Source organism: Artemia sp. Qi Xiang Cuo, chromosome 14 (assembly GCF_049724085.1).
Source record: "Artemia sp. Qi Xiang Cuo chromosome 14, ASM4972408v1, whole genome shotgun sequence".
Taxonomy (NCBI): Eukaryota; Metazoa; Arthropoda; class Branchiopoda; order Anostraca; family Artemiidae; genus Artemia; species Artemia sp. Qi Xiang Cuo.
In genome coordinates, this window is record NC_142807.1 from 63,323,622 (window position 1) to 63,336,914 (window position 13,293).

Consider the following 13,293-nt stretch of genomic DNA (forward strand, 5'->3'; position numbering starts at 1 on the left):
ATAGGTTAATAATTGAGTAGTGCCTGGGTTGTCAAACACCTTTGGTCCTCAGTTTTATAGATTATGAGCAAGCGTTCGATTCTGTTGATGGATGAGCTTTAGCAATGGCCTTATCCTTGTATTATATACCAGACAAATACATTAAAGTGATTAGTGCTATGTCAGAGAATAACACTGCTAGGGTTAAGGTAGGAAACGTGGTTAACAGCTGGTTTTGTATTGAATCAGGAGTTAAGTAGGATTATATTATATCCCCCTTTATATGGATCATATTGATGGACTTTGTCTTAAGAAGCACAGGAAAGGCAATGAGAGATCACAAAATCAAATGAGGAGGAAAAACTCTCCTGGATTTAGATTATGCTGATGATTTATGCATCCTCGATGAACGTGTGGGAAAATGAATGAACATTCAGAGGTTTTGCGGGTCCATGGTGCTAGAATAGGTTTGAGAATTAATGTTAAGAAGACTAAGTCACAAAGGCTAGGAATAAGTGAAGATGAAAAGGTTACGTTGGGTAACGAAAAGATTGATCAGGTGGGCAGCTTCATTTACCATGGTAGTATTGTTAGTAAAGACGGTGGGAGAAGTGAAGATATTAAAAGTAGAATAGCCAAGGCTCAGGGTGTTTTTTCAAAGTTAAAACAAGTTTGGAAGAATATGAAGATAAGTCTGCAAACCAAGATTAGAATATTGGAAGCTACAGTGATGACAGTGGTCAAATATGGCTCTGAAGCATGGGCACTCCAATAAGCAGATGAAGATTTACTAGATGTTTTCCAGAGGAATTGCCAACTGATTATTCTGCGTACCGGGCTGACTGACCGTATTTAAAACAATAGGCTGTACGAAGAATGGGGTTCAATACCGTTTTCTAGGGCTATAATGAGAGAAAGGCTAAGATGGCTAGGGCACGTTCTGCGGATGAAGGACGACAGATTGCCAAAGATTGTCCTTTTCAGCCAACTGTCTAGGGCTAAACGGAAAGCAGGTCGTCCTCGTCTGGGGTGGGAGAATGTCATAAAGAAAGAATTAAAAGAAATGGGAATTTCCTGGGAGGGTGTAAAGAGGGGGGCTTTGAATAGATTGGATGGAGGAGGAGCTTGCGTAGCGGTGTTGGCCTCAGGCGGCTCGGAGCTCCGGTGAGTTGGTAGAAGTAGTTAGTAGTAGTAGTATCTCAGCTTAAACGAAAAACTAAATTAGAATATAAGAAGTATTTACAGTCTGCAAAATCAAAAATTTGCAAGTTCTCGCCACAAAATTTTGACTGAAAAAGTAGTAAATCCAGATTAAATTAAAGATTCTTTTGTATCGAGCAAATCTATCAGCCCTGCTCTTGCCAAAAAACTCAATCGTGGACTTCCTTTGTCCTTACATCTACACGAGATCCTTCAAATTCATATACAATTATAAAATACTCAAATCCAGTTCCATTGATTGTGATAGTGTAAGTGCTAAACACCTAAGTGTTGGATCTCCATCTGCTTCTCAACATTTACAACTTCTGCTTCCATTGTGTTCATTGATCCAATGTGAACCTCAATTGTACCTGGAAGTATTTTGTGCGGTACAGTTACCTCAAATTGGAAGAAGGGAAGGTTCTGGGAGAGTGTGCTTCGCATAAACCTATTTCGGTCTCCTGCAATATCAGTAAAAAATTTGAATATCTTCTCCTCTCTTCATTTAATTCTCCTCTTGGACCTAGATTTCTCCTGTGCCACCAGAGGTACCTGGGGCATCCGGAAAGAGCCAACTCTTCCGCTTACTTAAATGAAAATCAGATTGGGTTTCCAGATCGGGTGGATTACCGGCAGACTTGTCAAATTTTGACTAATTTTCTATTTAAAGCTACTAAGAAAGGATTCAAGTTACATTTGTGTGCCTTAGATCCTTCCAAGGCCTTTGCGGCAGTTACCCATTCCCAAGCTGTTTTTTCTTTTTTTTAGTCACGATGTCACTATTTTAGTAGTTTTGTCCGTAGATGTTGGTATTCCAATTCAATTTTGCATATAAAGACGAAAATATACTGTCCAGAAGTAAAATCCCAGTGCGTTGTGGGGTTCTCCATGATATAGAAATCGAGATCTTATCTGTTTACGCATTCCCGGATATCTGTTTAAAACTTAGACTTCCGGGCAAACCACCCTAGCAGACATATATTCGCCTGTCGATAGTAACCTTATCTAATTTTTATTCTTTTTGAAATGATTTCTTTTGTTTATTTTATTGTTGGTTCACTTTTGTTTTGTATTTGATCAAGAATAAATATACACAGTGGTTAAGTGTATATTTTTTTCCTCGGAGTTATAACGCTTCAAACGACATCCAGATATCCGGTGACAATATTGAAAGTTTTAAAGATTAAATTCCAACATATTTCTTTTTCTATCTTTATTTTTTAAACATCAAGGTTGAAATTTTTGCTTTTGATAGTAATAGGTAATAAACGTGCCGGCCTTTGGTCGTAAATTGGTCTTAAAAATGTAGTTAAAAAAGGCCTTGACTCCCCCCCCCCCTCCCGGAAGGAAATTTCATTTTGGTTAATGGATGGTTCCAAAATCCCTGATCCCATCCCTGTGTAATTCGTATACCTGAGTAGAGGCAATCGAGAAGGATCCAATTTATTTGTACGGACCGTTGAGGAAGATTTTTTATATGCATAATATAACAAAAGAGTAGATACTTGTGTAAACTGAATTGGACTGTAAGTTCAATTGAAGGACTATTATTGTCATTGATAATAAACTTACCGGCCTTTCCTTTTCTTCAGTAAGAGGGTATTCTGGAGCCCAACCATCAGCAAACACTGGGTGATATGGTGAAACATACCCCTTCCATTTCTCCCTGAAATGAAAACAGAAGCACTTCAACACCAACCTATTAATCCCCTCACTAAATAAGATGAATATTTTTTTAAACTATCAGCTTATTCGCTGTTTATTAGAAGAAATTTAATACAGGCATAATAAAACAAAAAATAAAACAATTAAAATAAAACAATTAAATAAAATAAAATTTAATTTAATTAAAATAAAAATTAAATCTTGGGCACCACTATGTCTTTGTCAGGCGGAGGGGGTTCAAATAAGGAAAGATCTTTTAGAATGAAAGCCCTTCAAAACGAGCCTATTAATCCCCTCACCAGTTACGATGAAAAATTTAATGCAGGAATAATATTAAAACAGAACAAAAATTAAATCACGTCGGCACTAAGACTTTGCTGAGGAGGTTTCAAAATATTTCAGGGAGAGGAGGTCCAAATGAGCAAAGATCTTTTAGGTATAATCAATTGCAAGCAAAAAGTGTATATTTCGGTGGTGCTTTCAACATTTTAGATGGGGAAAGGAGTCTGACATCAAAAGTCATTGATCCCCTCCACTCAGTATTCAGATATAAATGTAGATGCAGAAAATAAGCTACAAAAACAAAGTGGAAAGACACAAAACCACAATTCATTTAGCTAGAATCAGACTCCACATAAAGAAGAAGTAATTTATCACTAAAACACTGTATTTACAAAGTCGACGAAAGTTCCCCCCAGTAAAAATCGAAAAATAGTGGCCCTAGATTTTTTTTTTTTCATTTATCGTGCCTCGAAGAATAGTAAACGCAGCACAAAACAATTCTGACGAAGAGATGAGCCACCCCAACCCCAAAATTTTTTTACAGCAAAGAGTCATGATTCATTGGTCAACCGGTTAAGACCGTATTGCTTGCTATCGCCCACTCTATGAATCACGTAATGAAATGAATGACGATGGATTATTGCTAAATTATCTGCATGCTGTGATATAATGAAAACTTTGTACAATCTGAAAATACAAGCCTTTCCCTAAATAAAACTCAACAACGGAAATGATTAGCTGTTATTCCTCCAAAGTGATTTAAGGCTCAAATTATTCGTGATATGAGATCAAAGGAATAGTACAGTGGGGGAAAAGGACTGATTTAGGACTGGTGGCTTCTTCTTTTGCCAGTAAGTCCATTTTAGCTATTATTAAGTTAAGATGGGCAAGAAAAAAAATAAAAGGAGTCGTCCAGATATTGATTCTAGCGAGGATATTGCCACAAGTACCCCAAATACGTCAGGAAATCCGGATATTCGGAAGCCAGTGACAACTCAGGTTTCGTTAATGACCCTATCAGAGGAATTTGCGAAGATGATGAACATTATGCGTGAAACTCATAGCTCAGTCCAATCAATTGAACAGCGATGCATTGTAGTAGAAAATAGAATAAAAGCAATTGAACCAGAGCAATTAGCCTTAAGGTCTGAATTCTCCGGGATTAAGTCTTGTACAAATGCTGTAGAAAATGACATTTCTTTGTTGAAAAATGATAATCTTAACCTGCAGTCAGAAGTTAAATATTTTAAAGAAAAGACCCTATGTATGTCTGATAGGCTTATGGTTGCAGAGTATCAGCCTAACGAAAATAATTTGGTTGTATGGAATGCAGTCTGTGAGGATGAAGATCAAGCCAAACATATGTTTACCGAGATATGCACGGATGGACTAAATTTACCAGTGATACCCCATTTTTCTGTTGTTGCAATACAAAAGGATCAGAAATATTTTAAGGTTAATGTAAAAAACAGTGGAAACAAGATTGAAATCCTTAAAAATGGGAAGAAGCTTAAAGGAAGAAATATATCAAAACCAGGGAAACATTTATGTGAGTGATGATGCCCCATTTTCTGTGAGAGAGGCAAGAAAAAAAACTATATTAAAAAAAATTGTGTCTTAAAACGATGGGTATCATTTCATGGGTATCAAACACAGTTCCACCATATCTTCAGTTTGAACGTCCGGGTGGTACGAAAGTGAAGTTTACGTGTGATGAATGGATTGAGGAACTAGCACTTAAGCCTCCTCCCTCCACAGCTTCCAGAGGTGCTAAAAAATGAGTGTTTTATTAAATGTGTTTAGTTTACTTATTGGTTAATTATCTTTTCTTTTCCTATTAGTTTAATCAAATAGATATGGAAAAGTTGATAGCGATGGACTTTAAATGTTTGGGTTAATGATAATTTTTATTTGTGAGTAAATAATTTAAAATTTTTGTTAATGTGAAATTATTTTGAGTGGGTGGTAGCGGGCTGATGTCTTTTTGAATGGTTTTGCTTTGTGCCATGAAGCTTGCAATAATGTGCTTTTTTAAATTGTATGTCCGCTTTGCCGGAATATATTTTTTTTTTTTTGTATTTGTCTAGGTATATGTTTAGTAGATAATGATTTTTTTCGCCACCACCACCCTCTACCGTCACATACATTAACTTTTATTGATGATGGTTAGAGATATCGTTTTTCCTCCTGTGAACAGCAATGTCCTGCAACTTGAAAGTCGAAGGGTTGATTTTTCCAGCCAGTTTAATCAAAGTATAAATAGAAATTTAGACATTAATGCCACTGAGATTTTCACAAATGAACCATCAAGGTATATTTTTAAAGAAGAAGCCCTACCCTTGTATTGTGATAGGGGCAATTTTAGCCTTAACATTTTTCATTTGAGTTGTCAGGGATTGAATTCTGCGCATAATTTTTTTTCGGAATTAATAAATACTAATGTCTTTCAGGTAATCGCTTTAACTGAAACGTGGTTAAATGATAATAACTCGCAATTACTACATATCCCTGGGTATAATTTATATGTAAGGAATCGCGAGTATTACCAACACGGAGGCCTAGCAGCTTACATTCAGGCTGATTATAAGGTTTCAATAAGAGAAGATCTGACAAGACATAGAGAGAAAGTTTGTGAGTGTTTTGTTTTACATATAGCTAGAGAAAATTTGAACTTTTGCATTGTTGTAGTATATAGAATTCCACAGAGCCTGCTCCAAGACTTTATGGACCTATTTGAAGAACTATTAATGAAACTTCCGATTAACTCTATGCCATGTTTTATTATGGGGGATTTTAATATTGACCTTATTGATCAGTCATCTGCTAGCACTGAATTTATTAATAGAAGTTTATCCAATGGGTTTCATCCTTGTATAAATATCCCTACAAGAATTACGGGAACATCAGCTAGGCTTCTGGATAACATCCTTTCTAATGTACCCTTGAGTCTTCCCAGGGTCCTTATCAACGATGTATCTGACCACTTTGGAGTTTCAGCTAGCTTTAGAACTGTCACGAAGGTGGTTAAAGGCAAAAAATCAAGGATTCCAGTGATCAGTAAAAGTGCGATGGTAAAACTTAAAATGATATAGAAAAGGTGGATTGGTACGATGTTCTAGGCGAAGTTCAGGACGCAAATTCAAAGTTTGTTTTATTTTATGAAAAGTTGCAGAGTTTGATAAGTCAAGTAGTCATATTGAAACCGTTTAATAGAAAGCACTCAAGTAAAAAACCTTGGATTGGTCCTGTGATTTTGAAGCAAATAAATTTAAGAGATAAATTGTTTAGATCTAAAATAATTAACTCAACACAAGAAAAAAAGCAAGTATGTAGAATCTATTAAAACAGACTGAACACAATTTTAAGAAATGAGAAAAAGAAATATTTTGAGAAAAGTTTAAGAAGGATTAAAAATGCATTCAAGCAACCGTGGAGCTAATAAAAGATGCGATTGGATTAAAAACAAATGATGTACCTGATGAATCAGTTAGTGCAATGGGAAATACTTTGAATTCTGAAAAGGGCATATGCAATGAATTTCAGAGTTATTTTTCGAATATTGGTCTGAATTTAGCTATGTCAGTTGTCCCTGATAGTGGTGACCAAACGTCTTAGTCCTTAATGAGGGACCCCATTGATGTGTTTCTTCACCTTAGACTTCTAACAGTTGATGAAATTAAAAAAAATATTTATGGGTTGCGTAGCACTTCATCTGGAAGTAATCATATTTCTCCAAAAACACTGCAATGTGTTTTTCCTGTTATAGCTGATGTCTTATGTGGTTTAATTTATGAGTTTTTTTGTTAAGGAAAATTCCCAGATTTTTTTAAAGCTGCCCGTATAACCCCATTTCATAAGGGTGGTATCCAAAATGACCCAGGAAACTATAGACTGATATCTGTTTTACCCATTATTTCCCGTGTTTTAGAGAAGTGTTTTAGTATTAGAATGATGATTTTTTTTGAGGATCATAAGTTACTGGTAGAGAAACAGTTTGGGTTCCGTAGAAAAAGGACAACGGGACAGGCGATGATTTATTTGACAACTATTATTAATGATGTATTAGACAAAGGTTTCAAAATAGGTGCTATATTTTTAGATCTGATGAAAGCTTTCGATACTGTGGATCATGAACTTCTACTTAAGAAGTGTGAGGTGTATGGTTTGAGGGGTAAATCATTAAATTTTTTAAGAAGTTTTTTAAGTAATCGTTTTCAGTATGTCCAACTAAATGATACTTCTTCCGAAAAAAAGCGTATTGAAATAGGTGTTCCGCAAGGATCAGTTCTCGGTCCTATATTATTCTTGATAATTATTAATGATTTACTAAATTGTCTAAATAATTTTTGCTATAGAATAAATGAACTAACGGTAAACCCGACTAATGAAACAGTTTCACTTTTTGCTGATGACACAACAGCCATTAGCACAGCTAAGACAGCGGAGCTGCTGCAGATTTCCATGAAGGAATCAGTTAATAGAATTACAGCATGGCTGAGGGTAAATAAATTAAGGATTAACATGGCTAAGTCTAACTTTATTATTTTCTCGCGATCATCTAACTTTTACCCATGGATCAAGGAATTAGATATGCCTAATGGCGTTATAAAACGGACTGCGTCTTTTAAATACCTTGGGATTGTAATAGATGAAACTCTATCTTTTAAGGAACATGTTACTTTAACTAGCAAAATTCTGGCAAGAACTCTCGGTATAATGAAGAAACTCCAACATTGTTTTCCCAAGTCTGTCCTTTGCCATCTTTATTTTTCTTTAATACACCCATATATACTTTATTGTTCAAGTATTTGGCTCTCTACTTTTTCTTCTACCCTAAAACCAATAAGAGTTCTACAAAATCATGCAGTAAGAATTTTAGCTGGTATATCTCCACGTATGTCTGTTTGAGAAATTTATCCAATTTTAAAAATTTTGCCGGCTGCAGGCCTTCGTGAGTTCTATGTATTGTGGTTTATTTTTGGACTGCAGCAGGATGTTCAGCCTCGTTGTTTTGGTGATTTATTGTCCATTAGGTCTACTGTTCATTCTCATGATACAAGGGGTAGCGCGGACTTCTGTGTACCTAGAGGTATATCTTCCAGTTCATGTTTTTCTGTTCTTTATAGAGGTCCGCGGAAATGGAATAGTTTGAATAGTGATATTAAGACTATTGGTGACTCCAATATTTTTAGAAAAATCATTAAGGAACTGCTTTTTGCTGAATATGAGTTTTGATTGATTAATTGATTTATTTATTTTGGGGGTTTTGTTGATATAATGTTCCCAGTGGATGTATAATATATGATATTATTTTGTATTTATTGTTTAGTGTGATGGTATTAGTGGTGTCGGTGGCCAAGAATTCTTTGTTTTAAGGATTTTGTTTTCTCTACCTCCCCCACGGACAAGCTTTGCTTGTTAGGGGAGGCAGCAATAATTTTTTGTTGATATGTTTTTTTTTCCATAAATCCTTATTCTTCTTCTTCAAAAGCTTAAATTATACTTTACTAAAAGCTTATTGAAATATTTTAAACATAGCAGTTTGGTTAACAAAAATTACCACAATGGACCGGATCAATTGTAGCAAATATTTTGAAATAGTGCTCACTACAGTTTTGGACCTCAGCAGAAATAAAACAGCAAAGGATTCAAGAGGAAAAATTTTAAACCCTTTAAGAATCGGATATTTTTTCACACGAACTTAAGAATAATGTCAAAATATAAACAAACGGTGAATAATCCTGAATAGGAGATGAGCTGCCCCCCCCCTCCTTCCTTAATACCAACGCTTAACTTGTGTTATACTGAAAGCTCATTAGAATATATCAAATATAAGAAGTTGGTTAAGAAAAAATTACCACTACAGATCAGATTAATCGTAGCGGATAATTTTTGAATTTGGTAAGATCACATTTTTGGAGCTTAACAAAAATAAAAAAGAATTCAAAAGGCGAACTATAAACCCTTTAAGAGACTTTATTAACCTTTTCTAAAATAAATAACTTATAGAAAAAGACAAACCTAGGAACCTGCCAGGCTTCACCCAGCGAATGCCACAATTCAGTTTCTTTGGAGGTAAGGCAGTTTGTTAGAAGTTCAACAGCTTCTACTGTCAAAAGCGGCGAAATAACTCTTGCTGGAAGGTTGGGCTCCAGTTGAGCATCTCTTGAGGCATCAATTATCAGTGCCAAAGGAGTAAATAGAAAGTGAACCAGCTCAGGAGCATTTGGATCATGAATGTGAGCCTTTAATTTTGCCTTCAAAATAAATATTGTGTTAGTCTTCTGACACATGCCTGCATAGCGTGGGGATATTTCCTCCCCTCAGGTCTGTTAGAGGAACCCCTTTAAAATATACAAAATATATACAAAATCTAGGTAAAATATACGAAATCTAGGAAATTGGACATATAAACGCGCTAATTAAAGTATCAAACTTCAATAAATCAATTAGTTTTTGAAAGCTTAAATTTTTCCAGTATCAGAAAACTAAAATCCAACTCGCTTTTGTATGTCCTTCATTGAGAGAAATCCTTTAATTTCCCATAAAATGGTAGCACATATACTTTTAAGTGCTTAAGAATCTATTCATATATCTAAGAAGAGAGAGAGAGAGAGAGAGAGAGAGAGAGAGAGAGAGAGAGAGAGAGAGAGAGAGAGAGAGAGAGAGAGAGAGAGAGAGAGAGGAGAGAAAGGGGAGAGAGAGAGAGAGTGAGAGGGGAGAGAGAGAGAGAGGGAGAGAGAGAAAGAGAGAGAGGGAGAGAGAGGGGGGTAGAGAGAGAGAGAGAGAGAGAGAGGAGAGAGAGAGAAAGAGAGAGAGGGAGAGAGAGAGAAAGAGAGAGAGAGAAAGAGAGAGAGAGAGAAAGAGAGAGAGAGAGAAAGAAAGAGAGAGAGAGAAGGGAGAGAGAGAAGGGAGAGAGAGAGAAGGGAGAGAGAGAAGGGAGAGAGAGAGGGGAGAGAGAGAGAGGGGAGAGAGAGACAGAGGGGAGAGAGAGAGAGAAGGGGGGAGGGGCTCTTTAAAATTAAAATCAATTATAATAGACTTACCAATTACTGGCTAGCTATCCGAAAGAAAAGCAATTGTTTATTCACGTGTTAATCCATCATTAAATAATTATAAAAGCTTAAAGTAGATTTTTGGACCAAAACGGGTCCAGCAGCAATTCGACATGTCGTTGCATACGAAGCGAAAGATTTCTCTTTAAGATTTTTTTTTCCTTTGTTGCAGTGGTATTCAACCCCCAGCCACGGGCCACGTGAGGCTCGCAATGGTTACGAATGCAACACGACAAGAAATATGAATTCAGTGGTTATAACAATTTGTTGATTAAATATGGGGTTTTAGTATTGCTTTTCACGACTCAACGAACCCTCCATTTTTGGCTTATGTGCACTTATTACTGTTAAGCTAGTTACTTATTAAAACTTATTAATAAGTAAAGTACTTATTAGCACTAATAGTAGTAATCATAAATAATAGTAGTGGTCGCAAGCAGCAGCAGTAATAAGTAAGCAGTAAATATGCACTTATTTACTGTATTATTTATTGACTTGATTCCAATGATTCAATGTCCATGGAGCTCCTCTTCAGCAATATTAAATACCACATACTACCTTTTTTGAACTCACTATTTTTTATGTTTTACCATGCATCAGGAAGAGCCAAAACCTATTATTTTCACTTTTGTACCTTGATTTGTCTGTGTGCACCAGATCCACGAAGGAGGAGTAACTCTTGGGAAATACTCCTAGACGTTGATTGGATACTCCCCCTCTAGTTAATTTTTAATTATTGGTCACATTCCTAGAGGCTTATTACTTCATGGGAGGAAAGAAGATTGGCCACGATTGAGACAAAATTGTCTCGCTACTAATTATAATTTTATGAGGTACGTTATTTTGAAATGGGCGCTACGAAAAACGGAGGAAGATTTGCTAGATGTTTTCCAGAAAATTTGCATACGGATTATTTTGGGTACCCCGCTGATTGACCGTATTTCAAACAATAGCTGTAAGAAAAGTGTGGTTCGATCCCGCTTTCTAGGGCTATAATGAGAGAATGGTTGAGATGGCTAGGGCACGTTCTGCGGATGAAGGATGACAGATTGCCAAAGATTGTCCTTTTTAGCCAACCGTCTATGGCTAAACGGAAAGCAGGTCGTCCGTGGTTAGGGTGGAATAAAGTCGTAAAGAAAGATTTAAGGGAAATGGAAACTTCCTGGGAGGGTGTAAAGAGGGAGGCTTTGAAAGATTAGGGTGGAAAAGGAGCGTGCGTAGCTGTGTTGGCCTCAGGTGCCCTGGTTGCTGCGGTGAGTTGTTAGTAGTAGTAGATAAATAAAAGTTCAAATAGGGATAAAATCCTTTTAATAGACAGTGATAAATTTCACAAAACACTAGACATTTGGGTCACATATGCAGTGACCATCATTAGTAGTAATACTGTAGCAGTAGTAGTATATTATTCAAAAATGCATTGCAATTTTTACAGCCTTTTCAAAAAATCTAAATCAGCGAACAACCATTTCCCTTGTTTACCCCCTCTTTGTGTTTTATCATCCGGTTTAATTTCTTTATAAATCCTAATAGTTTTAATTGTTTTTAGTCTTTTGACATGTTGGCTTAAGTATTTGTCAATCTTTACCAGTCTTATCATAGTTTCTTTTGTGGTTGTATTCAGGTTCGAGTCTGAAATACGAATGGGCTTGTTATAATCATTTTTGGAAACAAATCTCATCTAAATGCTGCTATGAAAATTAAAATCATTAAACTAACTCTAAAAAAGAGCGATCAGTTTGGAGCAGGGACAACGTGGTCTTTATATTGCCACTTTCAGGGAGCATTCTAAATTCAAAATTTTGAGGTGAATGAAGAGCTAAAAATATCTATTATTTTATTATTATTATTATTCTCAAGAAAACTATCTGCTTCTGTAAAAACGTTTTAAAGCCTTAATTGAGCTCCGGTAAAAAATCATGAAAACCTGATAGAATCTATTCGATTTTGAAAAGAATAATGTATTATGTATATTGTCATTCTTGGTTGAACAAAACTTTGATACTTAGAAATACGTAGATATCTTTGACAAGAACTTAGGCTGCGTTCCAGAAGTCATTTATCACTAATGATCAATAATGATTTGTTATTGTTTGCGTTCCAAAATAAAATTTATTAAAAATTAAAAATTTTGGTTTATAAAAAATTAAAAAATTTTTAATTAAAAATTTAAAATTTTAATGAAATTAAAAATGATAATTAAAAATTTTGGTTTATATCTTCTATTTTAGGTGCTGAAACAACTGAAAGCATTAAAATTAAACTAATATATTTATACACAACAAAATAAATACATCCGGTTCATTCACTACATTTGTCTGAGAGAGTTATTAATTTGTTCTGCATAAATATGCTAGTTTTAATTTTTAATGCTTTAGTATTTCTGCTGATGACGATCGCTGTATAATTGGTCGAAATATCCAGACTTTTGTATCTTTTTTCACTGTCTAATAAAAGGACATATCCACATATGAACGTTTATTTGTACGTCTTGTGTAAACCCTAGTAAACTGATTCCTGAAAACAGCCGCCCCATGGTCGTTTGTATTGTTTTCGGTTACAACTTTGGTTACCGTATTCTATGAAAACGGTTTGATTTTGTTTTTTTTACAGTATATACAGAAAAGAATATGATAAGTAAAAGAAATGTAAGAAAAAAACGAAGGGAAAATAAAACATAATAAGTAAAATAATTAAAAGGGGTAAAACAATAAGTAACTAAAAAATAAGTAAACAGCAAAAAAGGAAGAAAATAGGAAAGTGAAAGAAACGTAAAAAGATGTTTACATCAAATGTTTGGCTTAAATTCTTATTAACAAGTCTAAAAACAAGTATATTTAACTCGGAACGTAAATGCATGTAAGAAATTATCAAAGAAAACAGACATTGAAGGTCAGTCAAACTTACCAAAAGATTAAAGGAAAGTTTAAATTTTTGCAAAGTGTCTACAAAGTCTTTTTCTGGCGGTGCCCTGGCACGAACGGCTATTATACCATCACCATGGTCCTTCTTTTTTGACTTGCGCGATCTAAAACAAAATATGTGGATATAAACGATAACCATGTTCTTACAATAAAATAAAATACGACAACAAGACCAATTTCTTAATCTTTAA

At 35.1% G+C, this 13,293-nt stretch overlaps 1 protein-coding gene across 1 annotated transcript in view; it reads right to left on the reverse strand.

Annotated features, from left to right (window-relative positions):
• Nucleotides 1-13,293, reverse strand: part of LOC148944743 (epidermal growth factor receptor kinase substrate 8-like) — a 107,702-nt gene that overhangs the window by 55,313 nt on the left and 39,096 nt on the right. Inside the window, exons 6-8 of the mRNA XM_089100491.1 lie at nt 13,086-13,206; nt 9,148-9,383; nt 2,752-2,845 (exon numbers count right to left, since the gene is read on the reverse strand). Of these exons, the coding sequence (XP_088956617.1) occupies nt 2,752-2,845; nt 9,148-9,383; nt 13,086-13,206 (451 nt within the window). The remainder of the gene's footprint in view (nt 1-2,751; nt 2,846-9,147; nt 9,384-13,085; nt 13,207-13,293) is intronic.